We start from the raw sequence: 26,285 nt of genomic DNA on the forward strand, positions 1-26,285 counted from the left end.
GTAGCCATTGATGATGGTGATGCCCTACATACAGCTTGCCATGGAAAAGAGTAAGAAGGATTGGATGAAAGCAATAAGAAAGTAGAGATTCGAGAGGATTCTAGCATCTCCACACACCTATCTGAAATTCCCACTATTGATTTACATAAGTATTTCTATCCCTTTTTATTTTCTATTTATTATTAATTTTCGAAACCCATAACCATTTAATCTGCTTAACTGAGATTTACAAGGTGACCATAGCTTGCTTCATACCAACAATCTCTGTGGGATCGACCCTTACTCACGTAAGGTATTACTTGGATGACCCAGTACACTTGCTGGTTAAGTTGAACGGAGTTGTGAGCTTCTCTAACAGTGCCTGGAACTCTTTTATCACAATTTCGTCCACCACACAACAATCATGAATTCATAAAAAGAACTTCCAATTTTTATCTTCTCTTCCTCCACAAAAATTAGGTTTTCACACAAAGCATTAAAGGCTTTTAAGCATAGTTGTATAAAAACGAGTCACTCAAATCTCAACCAAAGTGCCAAGAATCAACAAATTACATTCAAGTTATAATCATCGACAAGGTATAATCAACAACAATAAAAATAATAGATTCATAAACATCACTTTCTCACTTAATCAAATTATAACCCAATAAATGAATAAGAGAAAAAAATAAAAAGAACTACCTGATGCACCAAGTTGCAGAATGCAGGCAGATAAGAGAGAAACCAAGATGTTCAACCATGGCAAATGGATGAGGCATCAGTGACGGCGATGAAAGACGCACAGGAGCAAGAATCGAGACGTGACGACCCAGTGCAGGCGAGCCACAGTGGAGGCGACGATGCAGTGACGGAAACACATAGGGGCGAGACGAGGCAGGCCGCTCAACACGAGTGTGAGAGCGTGCCTCTGCGGAGGCTCAACGGGATAGAGAAAAGTTCAGCTTCAGGAATCATGGGGCTTCACAGACGGGAGTTTGGGTTAGGACGTTAAATAATGGTTTTTGTTGAAGGGGGTTAGAAAAAGTAGAGTGAACCGGCCATTTTTTTAAATTGCTGATTAACCGGTATATGACCAACCATTCGGTCCAAATCGGTTCTTAAAGGTTCTTTATCCTCCACGGTTGGATATTTTAATTAGACTGACCTTTTGATCGGTCCACAAATTTTTCGGTACGACCGATCGGTTTGGTTCGATTCTTACAATTATGCTCTTTAGGTTTGATATCTTTGAATAATATATTAACTTCTTTTTTGTTTTTGTTCTCTCCAGCTATTGATGAATTCGATGACTCTGCCATTGGGCATGATTATGAGGCTGAGTTACCTGGGAAGGAGATTCCAGGTAATGTAAACTATTTGGCATATCGTATATTTATTTGAACAACACATTAATAAGTGAATTGTCTTAAAAATGTATTACTTTGCTCTTTTTTTATAATTTAGTATTCAATTCAAATGAATCATGCCGAGTCATCCTTATTATTGCATGTTATTTTTGACTAGATGAGTATGATATTCCTCAATCACAAAGCAACTCATTCATTGAAGAGAAATGTTAGTTATTTAACAACAATTATCGACATGTGAATCTAGATTAAGGTATATCACATAATAACCATGATTTAGTTAAACTCATAATTAAGTTACAGATAATTTCAACAGTTATATTTATGGTCATATTTCAAGAATCAATGAAGTTTTATTATGCATTAGTTATCTATGACTTAAACCATTTCTCATTATGATAGATTTATGGGATGCTGGTGACCCTATTTGTTGTTGCACATATTGTAACGCGAATATGTGGGAGCAAGAAAGACTATCTCGCACAAAGGGGAATGTAATACCACACTTTGGTTCATGTTGCATGGATGAGAAGGTTCAACTCCCTTTCTTTACAAATGTTCCCAAAATTCTTACAGACTTACATCTACAGGATGATGAGAAAGGACATTTGTTTAGGAAGAACATTAGATCATTCAATTCCATGTTTTCATTCACATCTATGGCTGAAAAAGTTAATTATATCATTAACAACAGTTCTGGTCCTCCAAGTTTTGTATTAAGTGGTCAAAATTATCATTCTATTGGAAGTTTTGTCCCTAATGATAATGAGAGACCTAAATTTGCCAAATATATGACACGGAGAATGAGGTTGATAATAGAATCAATGCCGTTAGGACAAAATTATACAAATCTATGTTATGTTACTAATCCTCTTTTATGTGTAATATGATTTGTACTTTTTAATGTAATACTAATAGAAATTACTCACACCATTTTACTTAAATTTTATAGGTCAAATAAGAATGTTTCTAATATTGAAAGGAAAAGTATCTCAACCTTGAAAGACATGTTAGATGCACACAACCCTCTCGCCAAGATGTTCTGTTATGCCAGGGATAGATTCAAGTTAGATAATGTTCCTGATGTTAGGCTTAAGTTGATTCGGAAAAGAGATACGGATGGAAGGAGATACAATCTGCCAACAGTATCTGAGGTTGCTGCATTGGTTGTCGGTGATGTTGATGACTCGATTATCGACAGAGATATCATCATTGAGTCAACTGCAAGACAACTAAAGAGAATTGATGTATTGCATCCTCAGTACCTTGCTTTACAGTATCCATTACTTTTCCCCTATGCAGAGGATGGTTATAGGAATGATATAGAGACATCTTTTCGGTACAACATCGATGGTTCTAAAAAGAGGACAAGGATAAGCATGAGAAAGTTCTTTAGTTATCGTGTTCAGATGAAAGGACAAGATTGCCATATGTTGTTACAATCACGTAGGCTTTTCCAACAATTCTTGGTTGATGCATACACAATGATAGAGGCTGAAAGGCTTAATTTTCTTAGATTCAGCCAATGCAAGTTAAGAGTTGAGAATTATAGAGTCCTACACGAATTATTTACTAGAGGTGAAGCTGATGCTGTTGTCACTGGCCAACGTATTATTCTTTTGAGTAGCTTTTCTGGAGGTTCTAAATACATGTTTAACAACTGTAAAGATGCATTTGCTATATGAAAGTATGCTGGCTACCCAAGCTACTTCATAACTATCACATGCAATCCCGAGTGGACTGAGATTAAAAGATTGCTACAAAGAACTGGTTTACAAGCACAAGATCGGCTAGATATGTATCTTGAGTGTTCAAGATAAAACTTAACAATCTGATGAGAGACCTAAAGAATGGTAAATACTTTGGTAAGATAAGTGGATGTAAGTATTGCATTACTTCTATACATTATATAATAATTATTAAGAATCATAACTTTATTATTGAAGTACTCATATTTGCTTCATGTAAACAGATGTTTGCACTATTGAGTTTCAAAAAAGAGGGCTACCACATGCTCATATTATTTTATTCACACATCCATCTGCAAAGCCAAAATCACCCTCAGATATTGGTAGGCACATTTCTACTGAGATACCTGATAAGAGGTCTAGGCCTAAATTATATGCAGTAGTGGAGAAATTCATGGTTCATGGCCCTTGCGGGAAGTACAACAAGGATAGCCCATGCATGATTAATGGCAGATGCAGTAAATTCTTCCCTAAGCCATTACGTGTTAGGACCATTACTGATGAGGTTGGTTTTCCGAAGTACAAGAGGGTTGATAATGGTCGTACTACATCAAAGAGGAACGTGTTGCATGATAATTCATATATTGTTCCTTACAATCCATCTTTGTTATTAAAGTATGGTTGTCACATTAATGTCGAGCATACATGTTAAACTTCTTCCATTAAGTACTTATTCAAATATGTACACAAAGGAAATGATAGAGTCACTGCATCATTCTTCCAGACATCGGATGATGGTTGTGGAATGCAAGTTGTTGACAAAATACGTAATTACTATGATTGCAGCTACATATCTGCAAGTGAAGTAGCTTGGAGAATATTTGGTTATGATATTCAAGTGAAAGAACCTGCTATTATTAGACTTCCATTTCATCTACCAAATGAGCATTCGATTGTTTTTAGAGACAACGAAAGCATAGAAGATGTAATTGAACGTGCCAATGGGAAGCTGACTAAACTATTGGCATGGATGGCTGCTAACAAAAGATATGAAATTGGTAGGGCACTTACATATAGTGAGTTTCCGAATAAATTTGTATGGAAGAAGGATCATTCTATGTGGGTTCCAAGGAAGATAGGCTTCTCAATAGGTAGGCTAAGCCATATACCGCGTGGTAATGGTGAAAATTATTACTTAAGACTTCTACTTAACATCCAACGTGGTTGTACAAGCTTCAGAGACATACGTACAATGGAAGGGGTTTCATATAGTTCTTTTAAAGGCATATGCTATGCACTTGGTCTCCTCCATGACGATAGAGAATTCATTGATGCAATTCTAGAAGCTAGCACATGGGCTTCAGCTAAATACCTTCGTGGACTTTTTGTTGTTTTGTTAATCTCAAATACACTTTCTAGACCGTAATGTTTGGAAAATATGCTACAAACATTTTGCAGATGATATTTTGTTTGAAATGAGAAGGACACACTATAATCAAGGTAATACATGCAATATGTAGAATACTATATTTATCTTACATTAACAATTTAAGACATTATTTTTTCACAATATCTGTGTTCTTTTGTACTTTTTTTGGATGTAGAGTTGTGCTTAACAGATGAACAGATTCTGAACCTCACTCTCATAAAGGTTGAAGAACAGATGCAAACAAATGGCAGATCACTTAGAGATTTTAAAACCATGCCATACCTATGTGAAAATGATATTGATGGTTTAGATGATAGAATGATTATTGATGAGCTTAATTTTGACCATGGTATCTTACATTTACGATGCAATGAGTCAATACAGAAAATGACTGATGAACAACGCCATGCATTTGATGAGATTGTTAAGGCTGTTCAGTTAAATTTAGGTGGATTCTTCTTTCTATATGGATACGGTGGAACTGGTAAAATATTCCTGTATACAGCACTCTCAACTGTAATAAGAAGCAAGGGTGATATTGTGCTAAATGTTGCATCAAATGGTATTGCTGCTCTCTTACTACCTAATGGGTGCACTGCTCATTTGAGGTTTAGGATACCATTTAATATTAACGAGGACTCTGTTTGCAATATTAAACAAGGTTCATCATTAGCCCGTCTGATTTGCAAGGCAAAATTTATCATATGGGACAAGGCTCCAATGTTAAGTAAGTACTGTTACGAAGCTTTAGACAAGTCGCTGAAGGACGTCTTGAGGTTTGAAACTAACTACAATCAGGATGAACCTTTTGGTGGTAAGGTTGTGGTATTAGGTGGTGATTTTAGACAAATTCTACCCGTCATTCCTATGGGTTCACGTCAAGACATCATTCAAGCATCAATAACATCATATCTATGGAATCGATGCAAAGTATTGAAACTCACCAAGAACATGAGGCTTAATAGTGGGGTAAACTTACTACACCAGGTAGAAGTCGATGAATTTGCAAAATGGATTCTTTTGATTGGAGATGGTTTAACTGGTGACTCAACAGATGGTGAATCTGAGGTATTGATTCCAGATGAGTTAATCATACCTGATGAAGACAATTCTTTCGAAAGGTTGGTACGATTTGTTTATCCAAATTTTTTGTCTGGATGTAAAGAACCTGATTATTTCAAGGAACGTACCATCCTTGCACCTACGTTGGAAGTAGTGAACGAGGTAAACAACAACATGATGGAATCACTGCCAGGTGATGAAAGGATTTACTTGAGTTCTGATTCATTATATGTAGAGGAGAGTAACATGGAGGTTGAGTTGGATACATTTAGTATGGATGTTTTGAATGCAACAAATTGCTCAGGGATATCTCCACATAAATTAAAATTAAAACCTGGAGTACCTGTCATGCTTCTTAGAAATATTAACCAATCAAACGGTCTTTGCAATCGTACCAAGTTACAAGTCAGAAGGATAGGCAAGCATGTTATTGAGTGCATGGTTTTGACCAGGAATAGATCAGGTCAGGTTATATTGATACCTCGAATAAACATGGTTCTAAATAATGAGATTCTACCATTTAAATTTTAGCAAAGGCAATTCTTAATGATAGTTTCTTTTGCCATGACAATTAACAAGTCAAGAATAAACTCTTACCAGGGTTGGATTATTTTTACCAAAACCAGTTTTCACACATGGATAATTCTATGTTGCATTATCAAAAATTAAGTCAAAAAATGAAATTAGATTACTGATTCAGAATAAGACGGAGATGAACTCAAACTCTACCATTAATGTTGATTCAGAATAAGATGGAGATAAACTCAAACTCTACCATTAATGTTGTGTATCGCGAGGTGTTTAATAATCTTCATTCATAAAGGTTATGCTCTAAAAAATATCTTTTTAATTACACTATTTGTTTAATCCATTTTTTTATCAAACAACCAATAAAAAACTATGTTTAACTTCAGTTTTCTTAATTTATTGCCGTGCATCGCATGAGCTATTTCACTACTACTTATCTAAAATGATCAAAGATATTTCACAATATGCTTGTCCATTGAAATTTTCTTCTTCACCGGCTTGGAAAAAATAAACCTGCAACTCCAAAGAACAAGAAACCTTCAAATGAAAAAAAAAAACGGTGGTGGAAAGAAAGGCATGCGAGGAAGAGAGTTAACCAATTTAGCCTTTCAGACTTCTGAATGATGAGTGAGATGAGAGAGTGTCAATGTGCATCTGGAATCACGGACCACACAGCGCTCCTCGCATGCACGCCACGGAACATTCCAACAAATCGGTATTATTGATTTCCATCTGAACTCCCAGCCAAGATCTTCGATCCAACGGTTGCTGGCTATCCTATCTCCCTCTCTTTTCACGCGGGGCCTCTCTTTATCTCTTACCACGTGTCACTTCCCATCAAATAGTTACTCTCATCTTTCTAAGCTAATCCTAGCCGCTAGATTGTTGATCCAACACTTCCTGATTATTCTTCCTCTTCACTCAGATTGTTAGTAACGATTTCCTACAAATCGACGCTAACGTCAAGGCCTGGTCAGCCGTCGTCAGCCGCTTCGCTTCTTACAATGACAATGGCCCTGCCGAGGCTTTCCGTCTTTTCAAGGGCATCACCCGCCGCCTCCGAAAACTCTCCAGTGGCGACGTAGTCGCCGCAGCATCAATGCCTGACATCGCTGCATTCAATGCGGTGCTTAATTCCTATGCCAATTTGGGTGACTCTAACATGTTCTTGCAGGTATTCAATGAAATGCCTCAATACGACGTCGTTCCTGATGCATTCAGTTACAACATTTTGATGAAGCTGTGTTGTAGAACTGGTAGGAACCACTTGCTTGTTTATGTTTTGGAGAGGATTCTTCAATTAGGGATTTCATTTTGTGTCACAATTTTGCATTGCATTGTCGCCTCTTATGTTGATCTTGGCGATTTAGAAACTGCTGAGAGATTAGTTCTGGCAATGAGGGAAGGAAGAAGGGATCTTTCTAGGATAATAAGTGTTTTTGCCAAATTGCTTCCGAATTTCATGGAATCTAACGGTTGCAATGATTTGCCGTTGTTGCCAAAAGCTTATGCTCCAAATACTAGAATGTACACCACTCTGATGAAGGGTTATATGAAAGCTGGGAGGGTTACTGATATTGTGAGGATGCTAGAGGCAATGCGCCGGTAGCCTTCCTAATCATGTTTCTTATACCACCGTGGTTTCGGCACTTGTGAAGGCTGGTTACATGGATAGGGCACGACAAGTTCTTTCTGAAATGATGAGGATTGGCGTGGCAGTGAATCGAATAACATATAATGTTCTTCTTAAGGGTTATTGCAATCAATTTCAGATAGATAAAGCAAGAGAGTTGATTAAGGAGATGGTTGATGATGGAGGTATTCAGCCTGATCTGTTGTCCTATAACATACTGATTGAATGGGTGCATATTGGTTGATGACAGTGTTGGGGCTCTCGGCTCCTACAATGAAATGAGAACAAGAGGGATAGCTCCCATCAAGGATAGTTACACGACAATGATGAAAGCTTTCACATTCTTTGACCAGCCGAAGCTGGCTTACAAGGTCTTTGATGAAATGTTGAATGATCCTCGAGTGAAGGTGGATGTGATCACATGGATCATGTTTGTTGAAGGGTATTTCAGGTTGAGTTTGGTTGAAGAAAGCAAAGAAAGTAATTCAAAAGATGAAGGACGAGGGGTTCCACCCTGATGTGGGAACTTACGAAAGCTTTGCAAATGGAATCACATTGGCAAGAAGGCCAGGAGAAGCACTTTTGCTTTGGAATGAAGTGAAGGAGAGGTGGGAGATAGTAAAAAAAGGTTCAAAACATAATTCTTGTGTTCCTCCTTTTAAGCCAGATGAAGGGTTTTTAGATACCTTGGCTGATATATGTGTGAGGGCTGCATTCTTTAGAAAGGCTTTGGAGATTGTGGCTTGCATGAAAGAAATTGGTATATCCCCAAAAAAGACCAAGTTCACTAGAATCTATGTGGAGATGCATTCAAGAATGTTCACCAGCAAGCATACTTCAAGGGCAAGGCAAGACAGGAGAATAGAGAGGAAAAATCTGCTGAGGCCTTTAAGTTTTGGCTTGGCTTGCCAAATTCTTATTATGGAAGTGAGTGGAGGTTAGAACCTATTGAGGGCTATAATGATAGCACCTCCTCTGGTTTGGTTTAATTGACTGGTCTCATTAGAAGGCGATCTCAAAATACATATATAAACACTCATTGGATTTAGAGGAATGTCACGATGTTAGTAGGGTGGCCAGTGTGGAACCCTCTTGAACTTTTCTGTTACCCAAGAAATATACCTATAGAATGTAGAAACCAAGTTAATAAAAAAAAAAGAGAGAGAGAAGAATAACAAGACCAAGACCAAGTAGTGATAGAGAACGTGGAGCATGAAGAAAACAAAGGGCAGGTGGCGGAGGGTGAGCCCGTCGCGCAGGCTGCAGCAGCACCACCACCACCAGAAGTAGCAGCACCAGTAGGGGGAACTGGTGGAGATGGTGGCGGCGGCCAGAAGAAGTGGCCCGGGTGGCCTGGCAAGAGTGTCTTCCGTATGTTAGTTCCTGCGCAGAAGGTTGGATGTATTATTGGACGTAAAAGAGAGTTCATTAAGAAGATTGCGGAGGAGACACATGCTCGCATTAAGATTCTTGATGGTCCTCCAAGAACTTCTGAAAGGGCTGTAAGTAATCCTAATTTCCCTTCTATCAATTGGAAGTATATTAAGTTGAATGTATGTTGGTGACTCGTTAAGCTCAAGCTTCTTTATTATTGCCCTGGAGGGATGGTTTTGTTGTTGCTTAAGCTAATTACTATTGATGGAGAATTATTGATATGGGATCTCTTCTTTGTTCTTTCTGATGCTTTCCTTACTCCATTTGGTTAATGATATTGATTATTAGAGCAGTTGATGGGTGATGATAATATCTAATTTTTTACCATGGATTTTACTAGTGATTGTGGTTATAGCCTGCATGTTGCAATTATAAACTCCAGTTTATCATTTTTTCATACTTTTTCTTAATTTAATATGTATATCAGAAAAAAGAAAGAAAAAAGAGTGTGAATTGACATGTAACTATGTAAAACTCTAAAGATAAATTGACATATAACTATGCAACTATGAATTGACACATTTCATTTACATACTACAAGCATAGTTCTTTTGGAAGAATGGTACATTATCTAATGTGATTGAAAGTCTGCCAAAGATGTTAGAGAGGAGAACAGAGTGTGGCTCTGTCTCCTTGTCAATCTTTCATAAAAATTCAGTCTTATGTTTTAGTAGGTAGATGTTTACATGAAAGTATAAAACAACCAAGAAAATTCATCAATAGCTTGCATGGTCTAAGGAATAACCTTGCTAAATGTACTACAATATTAAAGAAACCAATACAAAGCAAATGAAGTGAATTCCAAAAAGAAGAATGCTGGCAAGAATCCATAAAATATTAATTTAATTCTAACAGAAAATGAATCTGTGCAGGTTCATTGTCCCAATTTTAAAGGCAATAACTCAATCATCATTTAGATCCCAATCTTGAAGAACCAAAGCTCCAAATGCAAGGATCAGCTTTGAGCGTTGCAAAGTGCTAAAAATTTTATTTGTTTGTAGACATTTCGTATCAAAGTACCACGAAGCTCTGCATTTCATTTGGTAAATTCAGAACCTCGATGATTGATGTCATGTTGCATGCAGATTGCAAGCATTGAAAAAACAGCTTATTGCTTGCTCTTATACAATATTAAATCATATATTAAAACTGAAGTATTTTTATTATCATACATATTAAAAAAAAAAAAAGATTAAGAAACTACCTAAGTCCTAACTATATCAATAATTTTTCATCTCAACACACAGAGCTTTCCTATGTATTAATGATTTTTCTTTTTTTTTTTTACCATAGTAGTTCTTTAATAGAAATCCTGGCGATACTGATTATATAACAAGGTAAACTGCATTATTCTAAACTAAGACTTAGCCATGAAAAATAATTAGAATGAACTTCCACTTTGCCATGTGTCTTACATCTTGTGTCATGTTACACAAATTAGTGGTAAAGTAAAGATTTTTTTCCACTATGAGACTTCAACCTTTCGCAAGTTGTGGGTTTAGTAAACTGTAAATTATTAGCTGGTTTAGTTGATCAAACAAAAAAATAATACCCCTTGCGCCGGTTACTTTGGTAGAGGAAAGGGATATTATAAATATGGTTGAAGGGAAAATTGTTCTATCTGGCATTTTGCTGACAAGTGAGGATATTTAAGAATTAGTTGAGAAAGAAAATATCATAAAAGGTGGATCAACCTTTGTTCTAAATCCTCTAAACTATTTAAATTTTATCATTGAAAAATGCTTCTTTTATGCTTTTGTGCTGAGACTTTAGGTGATTGATGCGTGAGCATCTTTTTTATTTTTTTTAGTGAATTTACATGTGAAATTGTTGAATTAAATCAAGATTTAAGCATTTTAAGCCATCATAAATTTTACTGAGTTGTTTTGCAATTTAATTTATTATAGGTAGCATTCGGACGAATTTAACAGAATTTAAAAAGAGGCAAAGAAATCAATTCCAAGCTGCGAAGGTGGCGCCAAACGTTACCTCACTGGGGTTTGGCACCGGAACACAATAAAACTCACTTTTGCCATTATCATAGTGGCACCAAACACCACATCCCAGCGTTTGGCACCAGAAGCATTGGAATGCGCACGAGATTGATACGTACGCGGCGCTAAACACCACCTAACACAAGTTTGGCACCAGTATGCAGTATGCATGCAGATAAAGAAAGGTTTTCACGTGAATCTGCACAAAATCTTTAGGATTTAATTTAATCTTTTATTTAATTTTGAATTAAGAAAAGATATTTTTATATTTTAGAAATTATATTTTATATCAATTAGGATTAGATATAAAAGGAGAAGATATCTTGGCCTAGGGTTTCTTCTCTTTTCTCTTCTTCTGCGCTTTTACACTTTTGCTTTGCTAGAGTTTTTTCGCGCCATGAGCAACTAAACCTCCATTGCTAAGGTTAAGAGCTCTGTTTATTTGGATGGATTAATACTATTGTTTTCTACTTCTGATTAATGCATTTATTTACATTCAAGACTTAGTTTCGTTCTTCATCCTACGGATTAGAGTGTATTGGAAAAGAACTCTTTTTTAAATTGAATTCTTATTAAATCTTAAAAAAGTTATATATCATCTGAATAACAGCTTGAAACTGAATTCTCATGACTCTCTAACTATCTGGATTTAATGTGATATGTGACATATAATCATATCATGTTTGGATTTTTAGAGTTTTGTGTGGCTTATTAACTAGGATTTGAACTTAAAATGTCTAATTAGATTAAGTGACCAAGGAATTGGCAATTAATTGAATTAGAAGAGGATTAAATTATCAAAAAATTAGAATCTAATCACTTAAAGTTTGCTGTGAGTTAAATCTTTGCATAATCAAAGTAGCTAATAAGAATTGTTAATCCGAAAATTTGAACATATCCAAAATCTTAACCGTTTCTCACACTATTTTCACCAACCAATCACTGTTTGCTTTCTTGAATTCTCTGATTATTGTTTTATGATAATTGGACTTCAAAACACTCCTTTTTGCTTGTCTGACTAGCTTAATCATTTAAATATTGTTGCTTGATCCATTAATCCTCGTGTGATCGACCTTCACTCATATGAGGTATTACTTAGTACGACCCAGTGAACTTGCAGGTTAGTTTGTGGCATTCAAAATTCCACACCAAATTTTTGGCGTCGTTGCCGAGGATTAACTGTGATTGACAACTACCCATTATTTGATTACCTAGATTAGACGTTTTCTTATTTTATTTTGTTTAATTTTTTCCTCTAAATTTTTGAATTTCCTTGAGTATTCTCCCTTTGTTTTATTCATTTTATTTTCTTCTTTTCTCTCTTTTAATTTTCTCTTTAATTTTTAAAAATTGACTTTTTTATTCTAGTTCATTTTATTTTATTTCTTTTACTCAATTTACCTCAATGAAATTTCTCTTCACTCTGACGTAGATATTTCTATTTTTTCCTATTTTCTATTTGTTTATGAGTAGAAACAGAGATAAGGAACCTCTACTTGAGTTTGATCTTGAGATTGAAAAGACTCGTAGAAGACGCCAACAACAGGCTAGAGCTTACAGAGCTGCTGAAGGTCTCAAGGATAATTCTGAGAAAGAAGTTAAAGGAAGCACCATGGATCCTAACAACAACAACAATGTTGTTATTCCTAATGCTCCTAATGCTCTTGAGCAACCTAGAAAGACTCTGTGCTCCTACACTGCTCCAAATCCTACTTTCTATGGTAATAGCATTGTTGTGCCCATTGTGAATGCCAACAACTTTAAGTTGAAGTCTCAACTCATCACTCTGGTGTAACAAAATTGTCAATTTCATGGACTCTTGCAGAAAGATCCAAATTTGTTCATCTCTAATTTTCTGCAAATCTGTGATACTGTAAAGGCCAATGGAGTCCATCCTGATGTCTATCGGGCATTTCTCTTTCCGTTTGCTGTACAGGACAGAGCCAAACAGTAGCTTGACACATAGCCTAAGGAGAGCATTAATACATGGGATAATGTGGTCAACAAGTTCCTGAATAAATTCTTTCCACCTTAGAGGCTAACCAAGCTGAGGACTGATGTTCAGACTTTCAGGCAGAGAGAGAGTGAAACTCTCTATAAAGCTTGGGAGAGCTACAAGGTGATGCTAAAGAAGTGTCCTCCTGACATGTTTTCGGATTGGATCCAGTTGCAGATATTCTATGATGGAGTTACTGAGGCCACCAAAATGACTTTGGATAATTCTGCAGGAGGATCTCTTCACATGAAAAAGACCACTGAAGAGGCTCTAGAGTTGATTGAGATGGTTGCTAATAATCAATATCTATATTCTTCTGAGAGGACCGTCGTGAGGAAATGAGTCATGAAACTATATGCTCTGGATACCCTTCTTGCCTAGAATAAAGCCATGTCTCAATAGATAAATGCTATTTCTCAACACTTGGGTGGATTGCTAGTCTCATCCATTAATACCCATGATGTCTCTTATGACATGAGTGGTGGCTTTCCTCAAGGTGAGAACTATGATTATGGTCAATTTTTTTCTAAACAGGTCAATTACATGGGCAATTCCTCTAGACCCCCAATAATGATCCTTTTTCCAAGACTCATAATCCGACTTGGAGGAATCACCCAAATTTTGGGTAGAAAAATCAACCACAGAGGCACCAGAATTTCAATAACAATAAGATCCATCAGAATAATTTCAGTCAAAGTAATTTCAACAACAACAATCCACCATCCAGTTTTCAGAAGTCCTCTGACTTGAAATCTATAGTTACAGAGCTCTCCAAGAGTACTCATAATTTTATGTAGGAAACTAGAGCTTCACTTAGAAACTTAGAGGTTCAGATGGGTCAACTAGCTATAAACGTTGCTGAAATTGATCAGAAGTCCACCAATACCTTTTTCCAGTAATACAATTCCAAATTTAAGAGAGGAGTGCAAGATTATCACCTTGGTAAGTGGACCAATGGCAGATAAAGAAGCACAAGTTACTGAGAAAACCGGTTGAAAAAGAAGCTCCAAAGAAGGCACAAGCCAAGGAGAAGCACGCCCCTAAGAGACACCCTGATAATCCTTTTCCGATTGATCTTGAGCAACATAAAGTAAAGTCCCCAATGCCTGAATACAAGTCAAAGATACCATATCCTCAAAGGCTCCAAGGAGAGAATAAGAAAAAACAAAACTCTAAATTCTTGAAAATATTCAAGACCTTGCACATCAACATTCCATTCATAGAAGCCCTTGAACAAATGCCCGTATATGCAAAATTCATGAAGAAATTGTTGTCTAAGAAAAGATCCTTAAAGAGAGGCTAAACAGTAGAGATGACAAAAGAGTGTAGTGCAATTATTCAAAGGAACTTGCCAACAAAGAAGAAAGATCCAGGGAGTTTTCAAATTTCCTGCACCATTGACAACATTACCTTTGATAGAGGTTTATGTGATTTGGGGACAAGTATGAATTTAATACCATTGTCTGTGATGAAGAGACTACAAATTTAAGAGATGAAGCCCACACAAATAACTTTACAGATGGCAGATAAATCTAGGAAGCATGCACATGGAGTGGTTGAAAATGTCTTGATCAAAGTGGAGAAGTTCTTCCTTCTAGTAAATTTTATTATTCTTGACATGGAGGAAGATGACACTGCATCTATCATTCTAGGGAGACCCTTCCTTGCCATAGAAAGAGCTCTTATTGATGTTAAAAAGGGTAAATTAATGTTGAGAGTACATAATGAGCATCAAGTTTTTCATGTTTTCAAGACCATGCATCATGCAAGAGAGGCGAAGCATTGTACGAAGATTGAAGCCATTGATCTAAACTTAAAGGAAAAACCAAATGAATCACTCCTATAAGTACATTCTCCATGCTTGAGTAGAAAGGATGAGACAAGAAAGGTGCAACAAGTTGATAACTCAATTGAAGCTAACAAGATTTTGCGACCAAAGCATGTGGTGTCGAGAAGGTGGCAGTACCTCTGGAAGAAGGTCCTAGGAAGAAAGTATCCATGGGATGGAGAAATAAAAGATCTCCACTGAAGGTTTCTCTTCAGGGTTGAAGGTGGTATTGACTCGTAATCTAGTGTTGACTTATACAGTAAACATAATCTTTTCTCTTGAGCATATTGAGATACTTCATGGGAATACAGGAAGAAAATTCACAGTGAGAAGAGAGGATTTGAAGTACTATGATCAACCCCACCTTAATAAGAAATCAACCGTCAAGTTAGTGACGTTAAAGAAGCACTTGTTGGAAGACAACCCAATCTTCCGTATCCTTAGATTTTCTATTTGGTTTAAATTTATTTAGTTTGTCTTAATGTCTTATAGTTTTCCTTCTTTTTACGTGTGTTTTGGTCATGTAGAGTGTTTAAAATAAGAACAGGTACAACCAGAAGAGATTTCAAACCACCCTGGAGGAGAGTACATTCGACCAGGGTGGTGCCAAACTTGAGATCTCAAGTTTAGTGTCAACCATGCACAATTTGAGGGAGTTTCTTGCTACTAGGGTGGCGCCAAACTTGGAAATATGAATTTTGGTGCCAGAATTGAAGCGTTCCTTAGTGAATTTGCTGGAAAGGTGGCGCCAAACTTGGTGATATGAAGTTTGGCACCACATATACGTATAGAAGAGTTCCATTCGGAGGTACTTAACCTTTCCGGAGTTTGGCACCACATTTACATTAAAAAAATGAAATAAATAACATTTTAATTTTTCTTGCCCTTATATCATTCTCGTCTTCTTCTGCAATATTTTTTTTTTGTTTTTACTCATTAGTGTGCTTTTTATGTTCCTCCCTGTTTTCAATTTTTCTTTGCTTGAGGAAGAGAAAATTTTTAAGTTTGATGTTGTAAAGAAAGCTCTCTGTTTATCTTATCATCAATGGCACCAAAAGAAGGTGAATCATATTCACGGAGGAGCACAGTCTGAAAAGCGAGATACCTACCATAATGGCTGAGGTGGTTCAGTTCCTTTTTCACTTCCTATTTTTCTTCTGTTATTATTATGATATGTTCCTATTTTCTGTTGCTTGTCTTTATCTGTTGTATGATCTTTAGTATTTTTAGTTTCTTAGGTGTTTTAGTTTGATTCAGTTGTTTTTAATTTGAAAAGATGTCTCATGTACCGCTCACAGAGTTTGAATCCAAAAAGAAAAAGAAAGGAAGTGATGTAATGCACGAGAAATTAAGTTTCTATTTAAGAGTCGTCTTATTTGCTTAGATGTGGTGGTGTTTATTTGTGACTTTGAATGTATGATAAGAATATTGCATATTTGAATTTGGATCAAAGGATGTTGATGCATGAGAAACTGGAATTTAGAGAACTATTATGAATTCTCTAAATTAAACAAGAAATTAATCCTTGAAGCAAAAGAAACAGCAAAAAGAAAAAAAAAAGAAAATAAAAGGCAAGCTCCAAGGTTCTGAGCATCAATGGCTAGAAAGGTTAAGAATGATCAAAAGCTAAAAAAGTTGTTTTTCTAGTTATATGCTTGTGGTGTGACTGTCTCAAGGAATTATTGAGACAAAACACTTAGAGTCAAAGCCAAGTATAATAAAGAGTATGCCAAAGGCTCTGAGCGTCACTGACTAGAAAAGTTCAATAGAAAAGATCTGAACTCAAAGAGTTCTCCAGTTAAGGCTTGTGATGTTTCTGTGTAACATTTAGAATCACGGCGAGACTCAAGGTGCAAAGCACCAAAGAAAAGACAAGAAAATGCTGTGTTTAAGGGTTAATCCGAAGTTAAAAAAGGCAAGAAAATTCATAGTACTATCCAAATTCTGATTCTGAATAGCATTAGTATTCTTAAGCTTTAAAGGATAATAAGATACCAAAACTATTCATGGTCACAATGTGTTTAACCCCACTTAGAAAGACAGATAGGAGCTTAATTGAAAACTCAACTCTCATGCAAATTCACATCTCAGGTTTATATTGTTTTTAGTTGCTTGAGGACAAGCAACAATTCAAGTTTGGTGTTGTGATCGGTGAATATCTTTCTTATCTTTTCTTAGTGAATTTACATGTGAAATTGTTGAATTAAATCAAGATTTAGGTATTTTAAGTCATCATGAATGCTACTTTGAGTTATTTTGTAATTTGATTTATTACAGGCAACATTCGGGCGAATTTGGCAGAGCTTAGAAAGAAGCAAACAGTCAATTCCAAGCTGCCAAGGTGGCGTCAAACGCCACCACACCGGCGTTTGGCGCCAGAACACAATAAAACTCACTTTCGCACTGTCACAGTGGTGCCAAATGCCACATCCCGGCATTTGGTGCGAGGAGCATTGGAATGCATGCGAGATTGATATGTATGTGGCGCCAAATGGCACCTAGCTCAAGTTTGGTGCCGGTATGCTAAAAAAGAAGTGCTTCCACATGAATCTGCACAAAATTTTTAGGGTTTAATTTAGTCTTTTATTTAGATTTGAATTAAGAAAAGATATTTTTAGATTTTAGAAATTATATTTTATATCAATTAGGATTAGATATAAAAAGAGAAGATATCTTGGCCTAGGGTTTTTTCTTCTTTTTTCTCTTCGTCCTCACTTTTACACTTTTGCTTTGCTAGAGTTTTTTCGCACCATGAACAACTAAACCTCCATTGTTAAGATTAGGAGCTCTATTTATTTGGATGGATTAATACGATTGTTTTCTACTTTTGATTAATGCATTGATTTATATTCAAGACTCAGTTTTGTTCTTCATCCTACGGATTAGAGTGTATTAAAAAATAACTCTTTTTTAAATTGAATTCTTGTTGAATCTTGAAAAAGTTATATCACCTGAATAACAACTTGAAACGGAATTCTCTTGACTCTTAACTATCCAAATTTAATGTGATACGTAACATATAATGATATCATCTTTGGATTTTAGAGTTTTCTATGGCTTATAAACTAGGATTTGAACTTAAACCCTCTAATTAGATTAAGTGACCAAGGAATTGACGGTTAATGGAGTTAGAGGAGGATTAAATTATCAAGGAATTAGAATCTAATCACTTAAATTTTGCTGTGAATTAAATCTTTGCATAATCAAGGTAGTTAATAAGAATTGTTAATCCAAAAATCTGAACATATCCAAAATTTTAACTATTTTCTCACACTATTTTTACTAACCAATCACTGTTTGCTTTCTTGAATTCTCTTAATACTATTTTATGATAATTATTGGACTTCGAAACATTCCTTTTTGCTTGTTTGACTAGCTTAATCATTCAACTATTATTGTTTGATCCATTAATTCTCGTGGAATCAACCCTCACTCACCTATGGTATTACTTGGTACGATCCGATACATTTGTTGATTAGTTTTTGGTATTCAAAATTCCGCACTAGTGGCATGAAACATTCTTGAGGTTGCAATGTTTTACTGTTAGCTAAAGATATTTTTTCTTTCTTCCATATATTATATGCAAGCATTGGCCAAAATATTTAGGATCATGATTTTTGTTCATATTGATCAAGTAATGGTATTAGCAAAAGATGAGCCTGATTCATCTCTTCCCCCAGTTGTGGATACTTATTGAGGGTTCATAAGAGGTTTGATTGTTTAGAGAATGATTTCTCCCATGCTTCTTCAGGTGTGGCTAGAAAAATTTCTACGAAATTATTGGTGGCAGTATTACAAGCAGGAAGTTTAACTGGGAAGCAAAGAGGAACTATAAAATCTATCTAAGAAGAATCAAATTGTATAGTTAGGGTTCTTAGAGCAAGTTCTTGTTATATTTCTTGTCACTTTTGTTTATTATTATTAATTATTATTTTTGTGTGTTGTTGCATAAGTTTAAGGGGGTTGTTAAATTAAAACAAAAGAATCTATTTTTGTCACATATTTTTCTATTTTTTTTCTTTTAGTCCTTGGTTAGACTGTGACATTTTCTAGTTGCTAAGCAAGTAAGCATATGTATGTCTTACTATTCTGAAAAAGATCTTTCTATATTTGCTCTTCAAGATGATAGGGTGGTTGAACTACTAGGGGATCCCACTGGGGTTCACAAGGCACGCAATTGAACTTATTGCATCCCATCAAAAGAAGTTTTTAAGTTGCCGCTCTATAACTCCAATTTTTTATATGAATGTAAGTATGTGATTTTATGTGAATAATTTATCTTTTTGACAAACTGAGGCATTTACATAAACTGTTATTTCTCTTATGCAAATCCTAAATCCTTATCGAGTGGGGCACATGCCACCTCATCAATCATGGGGTTCACCTCAGGGTCTTCCTCCAAATGCTGGTGGTGGTCCTGGTTTTGAACCTAGTCCTTAATTAATACATGCCACCTCCACGACCACTTGATAGTTACTATTTACCAGCTCAAATCCCACTTCCAGTGGAGAAACAACCCCACCACGGTATATCTGCCTATGGAAGAGATTCTTCAATAGGTATTCATGCGTCCACAAATACTTAATCTGCACCTTCCTAGTTGCAAGTTTGGTCTCTTGCACTCTCCAAAAGTGAATACATCTTTTTGTTGACCTCAATAGTTCAAGGATTATTTATAAATTACTGGTTTATATTGTTAGAATGTTCAATTTAATTTGATATATTTTGATTTTATTTATTTATTTATTAAATTGGGCTTTATATTTGTGAATTTAGGTTTTTTCTTTATTTTAACCTAATAAAAAATTATAAATACCTCCTAAACTATTGTAGTTGTCATATAGAGCGATTAGAGGAGTGACAAAGCACTTTGTTAATTTTATGATGATACCATGGAGTGGCCAAGTGAGGTTGAGTAATCTCTTCGATTTAATTCTCAAACTATAGTGTGGACAAATTTGGTTGAGGAGTCATTTTCTTTGTTGTATCAAAAAATTAAGTAGAAAATAAAATAATTCTCTTTATATCCAATTTCAACGCATCCTTTTATTTTCTATTTTCTATTTTTTATTTTTTATTTTCAATTTTAATTTATTTTTTTATTCAATTTCAATTCATATTTTCTTTGTTTTGAATAAAAAGAATTGAAATTAAAAATAGAAAATAGAAAACAAAAGAATAGGTTAAAATTGAATATAAAGAGAATCATTCTAACTTGTTCACACCATAGTTTGGGAAATGAATCGAAGGAACTCATTCAACCTTCTACCCAATTTTCTGATGTAGACTAACTTAACCTCACTTGTCTATACTATGGTTTCATCACAAAATCAAAATGTGTTTTGGCACTCCTCTAATCACTTTATGTGACGACTACAATAATTTAGGATGCATTTATAACTTTTTATTGGGTTGAAATAAAGAAAATCCTAAGTCCACAAACATAAAACTCAATTTAGTTTCTAAATAAAGAAAATCAAAATACATCAAATTAAATTGAACATTCTAAAAATATAAACTCTGGTTCTAAAAACCAGATCGACCAGTCAGATCGATCTAACTGTGAACCGATAGCAATCACGGTCCGATTAACCACCTGAAATTGCTGATCAAAAAACTGGTGGGAAACCATTGAACCATTCTCGGCCGGTCGGACCGAATCGGAACCCTGCCGGTTTTCACTTTTCAACAAAAAAATAAAAAAAGCCTCTCTCTCTTTCTCACTCACCTACGCATTTGCTTCCTTCTCTCAAAAAAACCTAGCCTCCAACCCTGCTTTCTTCTTCAAGCTGTGTCACTGCTATCGCGATCTGCACCGCTGTCGTCCGCACTACACCCATGGTCGTCAAAACGTGTCTGCTCGCCACGTTTTCTCATCAGTTTTGAGCTTTCACGTCTGTTCTGAGCTTCCGCAGCCTCTGTATTATTGTGCTTCCACTACGGTACTCCCTCTTCACCGCTTGGTCGAGCTTGCCTCAAGCCTTCGTTTCTGCTCCAACCCACTGTTCTCACCATGCTTCGGCGTCTGTTTTGGCTAAGCTTCCGTCGCTGTTCAGCCCTCATCTTGGCCCGCTTTCCCTTATGTGAAATCCTAAATCTCTATTTTGTTCATTTTTTTTGTAAGTAATTTCTTGCTTATCTCTATTTTGAGTTTTCTTAGGTTTCTTGAATCAATATAATTTAATTTGTTCGTTCATGATCATTGATTTAATTGCAGATTGATTTTTATTATTGATGGTGAGTACTGAATATTATTAAATATTATTGAGATGTTCTTGTTATGAGTAATAATTTTCTTAGATTTTTCTATTATAAGTAATTTAGATTATTTTATTTTACAATAATTATGAAATTGTTTTTGTTGTTTAGGTATATTTTTTTATTTAATTATTCAATGTTGTGTTTATTGTTGCTGATTATTGCTATTTGTTTTTGATGATTTTGATTGTTGATATTTGTTTACTGTTGTGGTTGTTCTTATTGTTCTTGATTGTTGTTATTTTTTTATAATGCTATTTGTTTACTGTGTTGTTGTTTTTGCATTCTTATGTTGTGTGCAATTTAATTTTTTGCATTCCTTATATTGTGCTTTAATTATTTAATTGAAGAATTTCTTCTAACAAAGTTAAAAGAGATGTTTAAGAGGAATGAAGGAATTACTATTTGAGAGTGTGTGATCTAACGAAGTAGTTGAAAGTTCTTGACTATGGTTCTTATCTTTTAATTTTGATGATTAATAACAAGTTTTAATTTGTCTTTGTTTAGATATTTGATATTTGGATATTTATTTAATTTGTACTCACATGAGATTATAACATTTCAGGTGATGTAATATTTTTAATTTACATAACATTTTAAAATTTTTTATAGAATATATATTATGTTTTAGTATATTTATTTATATTTCATTTATTATTTTATTAAAAATAATTATTTTAATTGAATCACGATTAAATTAATTAAACTAATAAATTAATAAATTAATAATTAAAATAGTTCGATTACCGGTCTGATTTTTAGAACATGACAATGAAATCGTGAAAGTGTTGGAAATAAATAGTATGACCACAATTCAATTAATCATGTGTCAAATAATTTGTTATTTTTTTGTTTACCCAAATGGTATCCCCCAACCCGATAGGTTATGGACTAATCCGTCGCGGATCTGAGCTCCATTTAAGGGTCTGCCGCTGGCCAATGGGTTGCTGCATGCACAAGGCGGGGTTCGAACTCTCGACACTTGCTTAAGCGGACGAGTGAGCTGACTACTCGACCAACCCAAGTTGGTTAAATAATTTGTTATTATTATTATATTAAAATACAATAATGTTAGGAAACCAAGAGGGGATAAGCCAAAAACCTGCCAATTGCTCTTGGGCCGGAGCTCCAAAGCCCATCTCACTTCAGCAACATCCAAAAATTCACCTAGGTAAACAAAATTCACCCTATTCAAACCATCTCCTTTCCTTTTACCCTATCACCGCAGCCGACCCTTTCCCCCTTTCACCGAAGCAGACATTCAAAACCATCCACCGCGCGCCAGAGTACTAGGAGCATCGGATCAACTTCGTCTCCACCTTCATTCGACACCACGCCTCCGTCCACCACGTGAGGGCAACAGGCGACCGCTGTCGACCGTTTCAGAATCCCACGACACTCCCATCTCCTCCATCTGCTTCTTGGCACGTTAATCAGAGCTTCCCCAATCTTGGCCGCAACGACGTCGTTCCAGCCAGGTGCGAGGGACAAGGTGTTTCTCCTACTCACGGAGGGCGCGCCGCTACTGCTACATGTCCGTGTTTGCAGCGCTGTTGGATCCCCCCTGCTCTGCTCCGCCGAACGCTGAATGATGTCCACTGCCCCAGCATCGAAACCCCCCTCACATAACTAATTGGTAAGCATTTAATAGTTGGTTTTGATTGATTTAGGGTTTGAGTACCGTGGATGATATATGTTGGATGTTGCCTCTGATTTGGGTACAATGTATGAATTGTTAGATATTGCTTCTGATTTCATATGCAGGTTTCAGTTCTGAAAAAGGATTTTGGTGTTGTTATACTATTTTTTGTGTCTTTTTGTGTAATTTAAAGATGCTACCAGTTTGATGATGCTTTCGGAAAACAAGAATCTTGAGTGAACTGATCCTGGAGGATTTTCTGACACTCTTTGTTTATTGTGATATCTGATTCACCCGGTGATTAGGTTAAGACTAGATAGATTAATTTCCTCTCTATGAGCAGTAGGGGTCGTGTGGTGTCTATGTCGTGTGTGGAGGGGGGTTTTGTGCTCCCTTATATTTTTTGGTGAATGGATGTTTCTGTTCTGGTTTAGAGTCCAGATACTAGTATTGGTATTCATATGAGATATTCTTTGATTTTGCTGAATGATTGGACTTTTTGTTAAGTAATTTTAGATGTTTGAGTGCATGATTTCAATTGTATTTTTCATGTTTTTGGTTCTGTGTACTTTGCTAGATTTCTCTTGTATACGCTAGCTGATGTTCTTCCATGTGGATTGGTAGTTTTGGATCCAAAAAGCTTAGTTATAAGGAAGTTTTTCTTTCTTCAAATTGAACTTGGGTCTGAATGTGAGTATTTAAATTTGCAGGTCTAAAAAGTGATTTTTTTTAGACAGATTTGTTGGACTTTTAACTCGTTCTATTGTTAGCTATGAGATGATTATCTAGTTGGACAATTGTATGGTTCTTTTATTATATTTTGGATTCTTTTTTTGTATTTATAACGGATGGTCTTTTCAGTTATGCGAACTGTCTCTCCCATTCAAAAAGTTTATATTATTGGTCTTTCATTTGATTTGTTAAATTCTATTTGCACATGCTACGTTAGTTTTCTTACGTGGTTTGGGAGTTAGGGAAAAATTATATTAGAATTTGATATAATTTTGTTTGCTAAACTATGCTAAGGTTCATGAACTATGGTTGTAGTCGATGTGATTTACTTTTGCTAAATTGTTGGATGTTGTTGAGTTACTGTAATTAGAGATTGGATGTTGCTGAGATTAGTTTTGAATAGATATGTATATGTTTCTTTTTTTAAACCCTATATTGGAGGGAAGAAGTAATTGAGATTTTTTTCTACTGTTCCTTATCTGAATTGGTGGATTCCAGTAAATTTTTTATGGCAACAATGTATGGTTATTATATACATTTCTATGGAATTATATTGAAAGTTCTGCTAGTGTGAAGTCTTACACAGATCTTTACAGATTATAAAATCACCTGATTTATGTTGCTGAAAAGCCTCGCTGCCGACCATCGCGCACCACCATCAAGACACACACATGTGGATTTGGCTATGGAACTTTTCTTTCTCTTTCTTTTTTCCTTCTTTGCCATCCATTGCAGAAGACATGGAATTTTAAGGTCATACCACAGAAGAAGAATGATACCTAGAAAATTCATGATAATGTATACATAAGATGCCGTCACCGTTTGAGAGACACTTTTGATATATTTTTCTTTTTATTTTTTAAATGCCATTCGGCATATTTCTCTGTGCAGATACCTGATTGTTTTTGGAGAGATCTAAGTGGATGTTACTTCAATTAAGCATTAGGATATTCTTTTTGCATACTAAATAAAAGTTACTTTATACATGTTTCGAGTTTTCTTGTGTTGCAGTTGTGGATGCCTTTATTTCGATAAGAATTGTATGGCTTTTTTTTTAAATCCTGCTCGACATGTTTTTCAGTATAGGTACTTAGTTGTTTTTGCATAGATATAAGTGGATGTTACTTCTGTTAAGTATCAGGATGTTCCTTTTTCATACTAAATGGATGCTACTTTAAATATTTTTCGAGTTTTTGTGTTGTAATTGTGAAAGACTGTATTTCTTTAAGAATTGCATGGTCTTTTTTTTTTAAATCCTACTCGGCATATTTTTTCATGTAGGTATCTGATTATTTTCGCAAAAATCTAAGTAGATGTTACTTCTGACAAGCATTAGGATGTTCCTTTTTCATACTAAATGGATGTTACTTTATATGTTTTACGAATTTTCTTGTGTAGTTATTATGGATGCCTCTAAATTCCTTCACCACCTTCCCAAGCAACATGCCATGTTAGTTTAAGAAAAACTCTCTAAACTACTTTTACAACAACATAATGAAAAGATTAATTCCATTCAATGATACAAACTTTATTCAATTTGCTTCTGAAATTTGAGATATCAACTTTCGAATATAATATAACAAACATAATGAAATTGTCAATAGAATTGGCATTTAGGCTATGACAAATTTAATGGGATCAAGGCCATTATTTAGTTAAAAATTCATGCTCATTGATAGTCTCTCTAGCAAGATTTTTATTTTTTACACTCTCTGATGCACTAAACATTTTTTATGCTAATGAGTCTATTTGACTCTTCACTAGCTTGGTAGTCATCATTTAAAATTTTTTTCTTGTACATCGTCCCTTTTCAAAATCTTCACTGCAACATCCTTCCAATCTTGTATGCGTACACGTCTAGGCGGGGGTTGCTGCGTCGTCAGTGGTTGCTGTGACAACCAAAATTGTATTAAAAGCTCTTCGAGGCATAATGACAAACACTTGGTGTATAACAACTCAAACCAAATCAAATAGCATCTCCAAGCATTTTCACAAAATCGGCTATACATAGAGGATTAAATAATCTTAACAACTCTAGCAACAAATTCAGCAAAATAGCAATAAAATAGGAATTCTCTACACAACCCAACAATATTCACACTATGCCAGCAACAATTCCTCTATTAATTCAATAGAAAGTCAATTAAACCAGTTCAAATGAATTCAGTAGCATATTCCATCAATTCAATCAACAAACTCAGAATAATTTCAAACATTTTTAGTAGCAATTTTTCAAAAAAAAAAACCGTTAGTAAACTTAGAATATTTCCAATTTCTCAACAAAATCGTCAGCAATTTCTCAAAACAATCACACAATTAACCCAATAGTTTCAGCAACATATTCCTGAAATCGGGCAGTAAAATAGTGAATCTCCAAATAATCAAACAAGTTTCATATAATCTCAATAGCCAATTCTCCATTCATTCAGCACAAAACAACAAATCATGATTACAGTTAACCATTTCTAAATAATTTTAGCAGCAATTATAACAAATCAACAATTTCAATACTTTCAGCTCAAACGAATTCAACAGCAATTTTTAATAATACAATTCAATCCAAACACTTTTCAAAACCTAATAACCTAAGCTAATCCTATCATACAACCTAAATCCACTAAAAGAAAATCAAAAACTAAGTTGAGCTAATCATGAAATTGATTGAAAATTAAAACTGAATTCTAATCAAAACTAAACCAAAATAAACTGAAATAAAGG

The 26,285-nt window shown here is 35.1% G+C and overlaps 1 protein-coding gene and 1 pseudogene across 1 annotated transcript; both read left to right on the top strand.

The window, feature by feature from the left end:
- Positions 1-745: 745 nt before the first annotated feature.
- Positions 746-6,056, top strand: LOC107470629 (uncharacterized). The gene is made up of 8 exons (XM_052255672.1): positions 746-986; positions 1,271-1,342; positions 1,749-2,154; positions 2,299-2,954; positions 3,319-3,709; positions 3,797-4,185; positions 4,454-4,534; positions 4,639-6,056. The coding sequence occupies exons 1-8, from the start codon at positions 746-748 to the stop codon at positions 6,054-6,056; spliced, it is 3,654 nt and encodes a 1,217-aa protein (XP_052111632.1).
- Positions 6,057-6,960: 904 nt separating this feature from the next.
- Positions 6,961-10,199, top strand: LOC110276164 (pentatricopeptide repeat-containing protein At3g09650, chloroplastic-like; annotated as a pseudogene).
- The last annotated feature ends 16,086 nt before the right edge of the window (positions 10,200-26,285 follow it).

The sequence above is a fragment of the Arachis duranensis genome, chromosome 10, assembly GCF_000817695.3.
Source record: "Arachis duranensis cultivar V14167 chromosome 10, aradu.V14167.gnm2.J7QH, whole genome shotgun sequence".
Lineage (NCBI taxonomy): Eukaryota > Viridiplantae > Streptophyta > Magnoliopsida > Fabales > Fabaceae > Arachis > Arachis duranensis.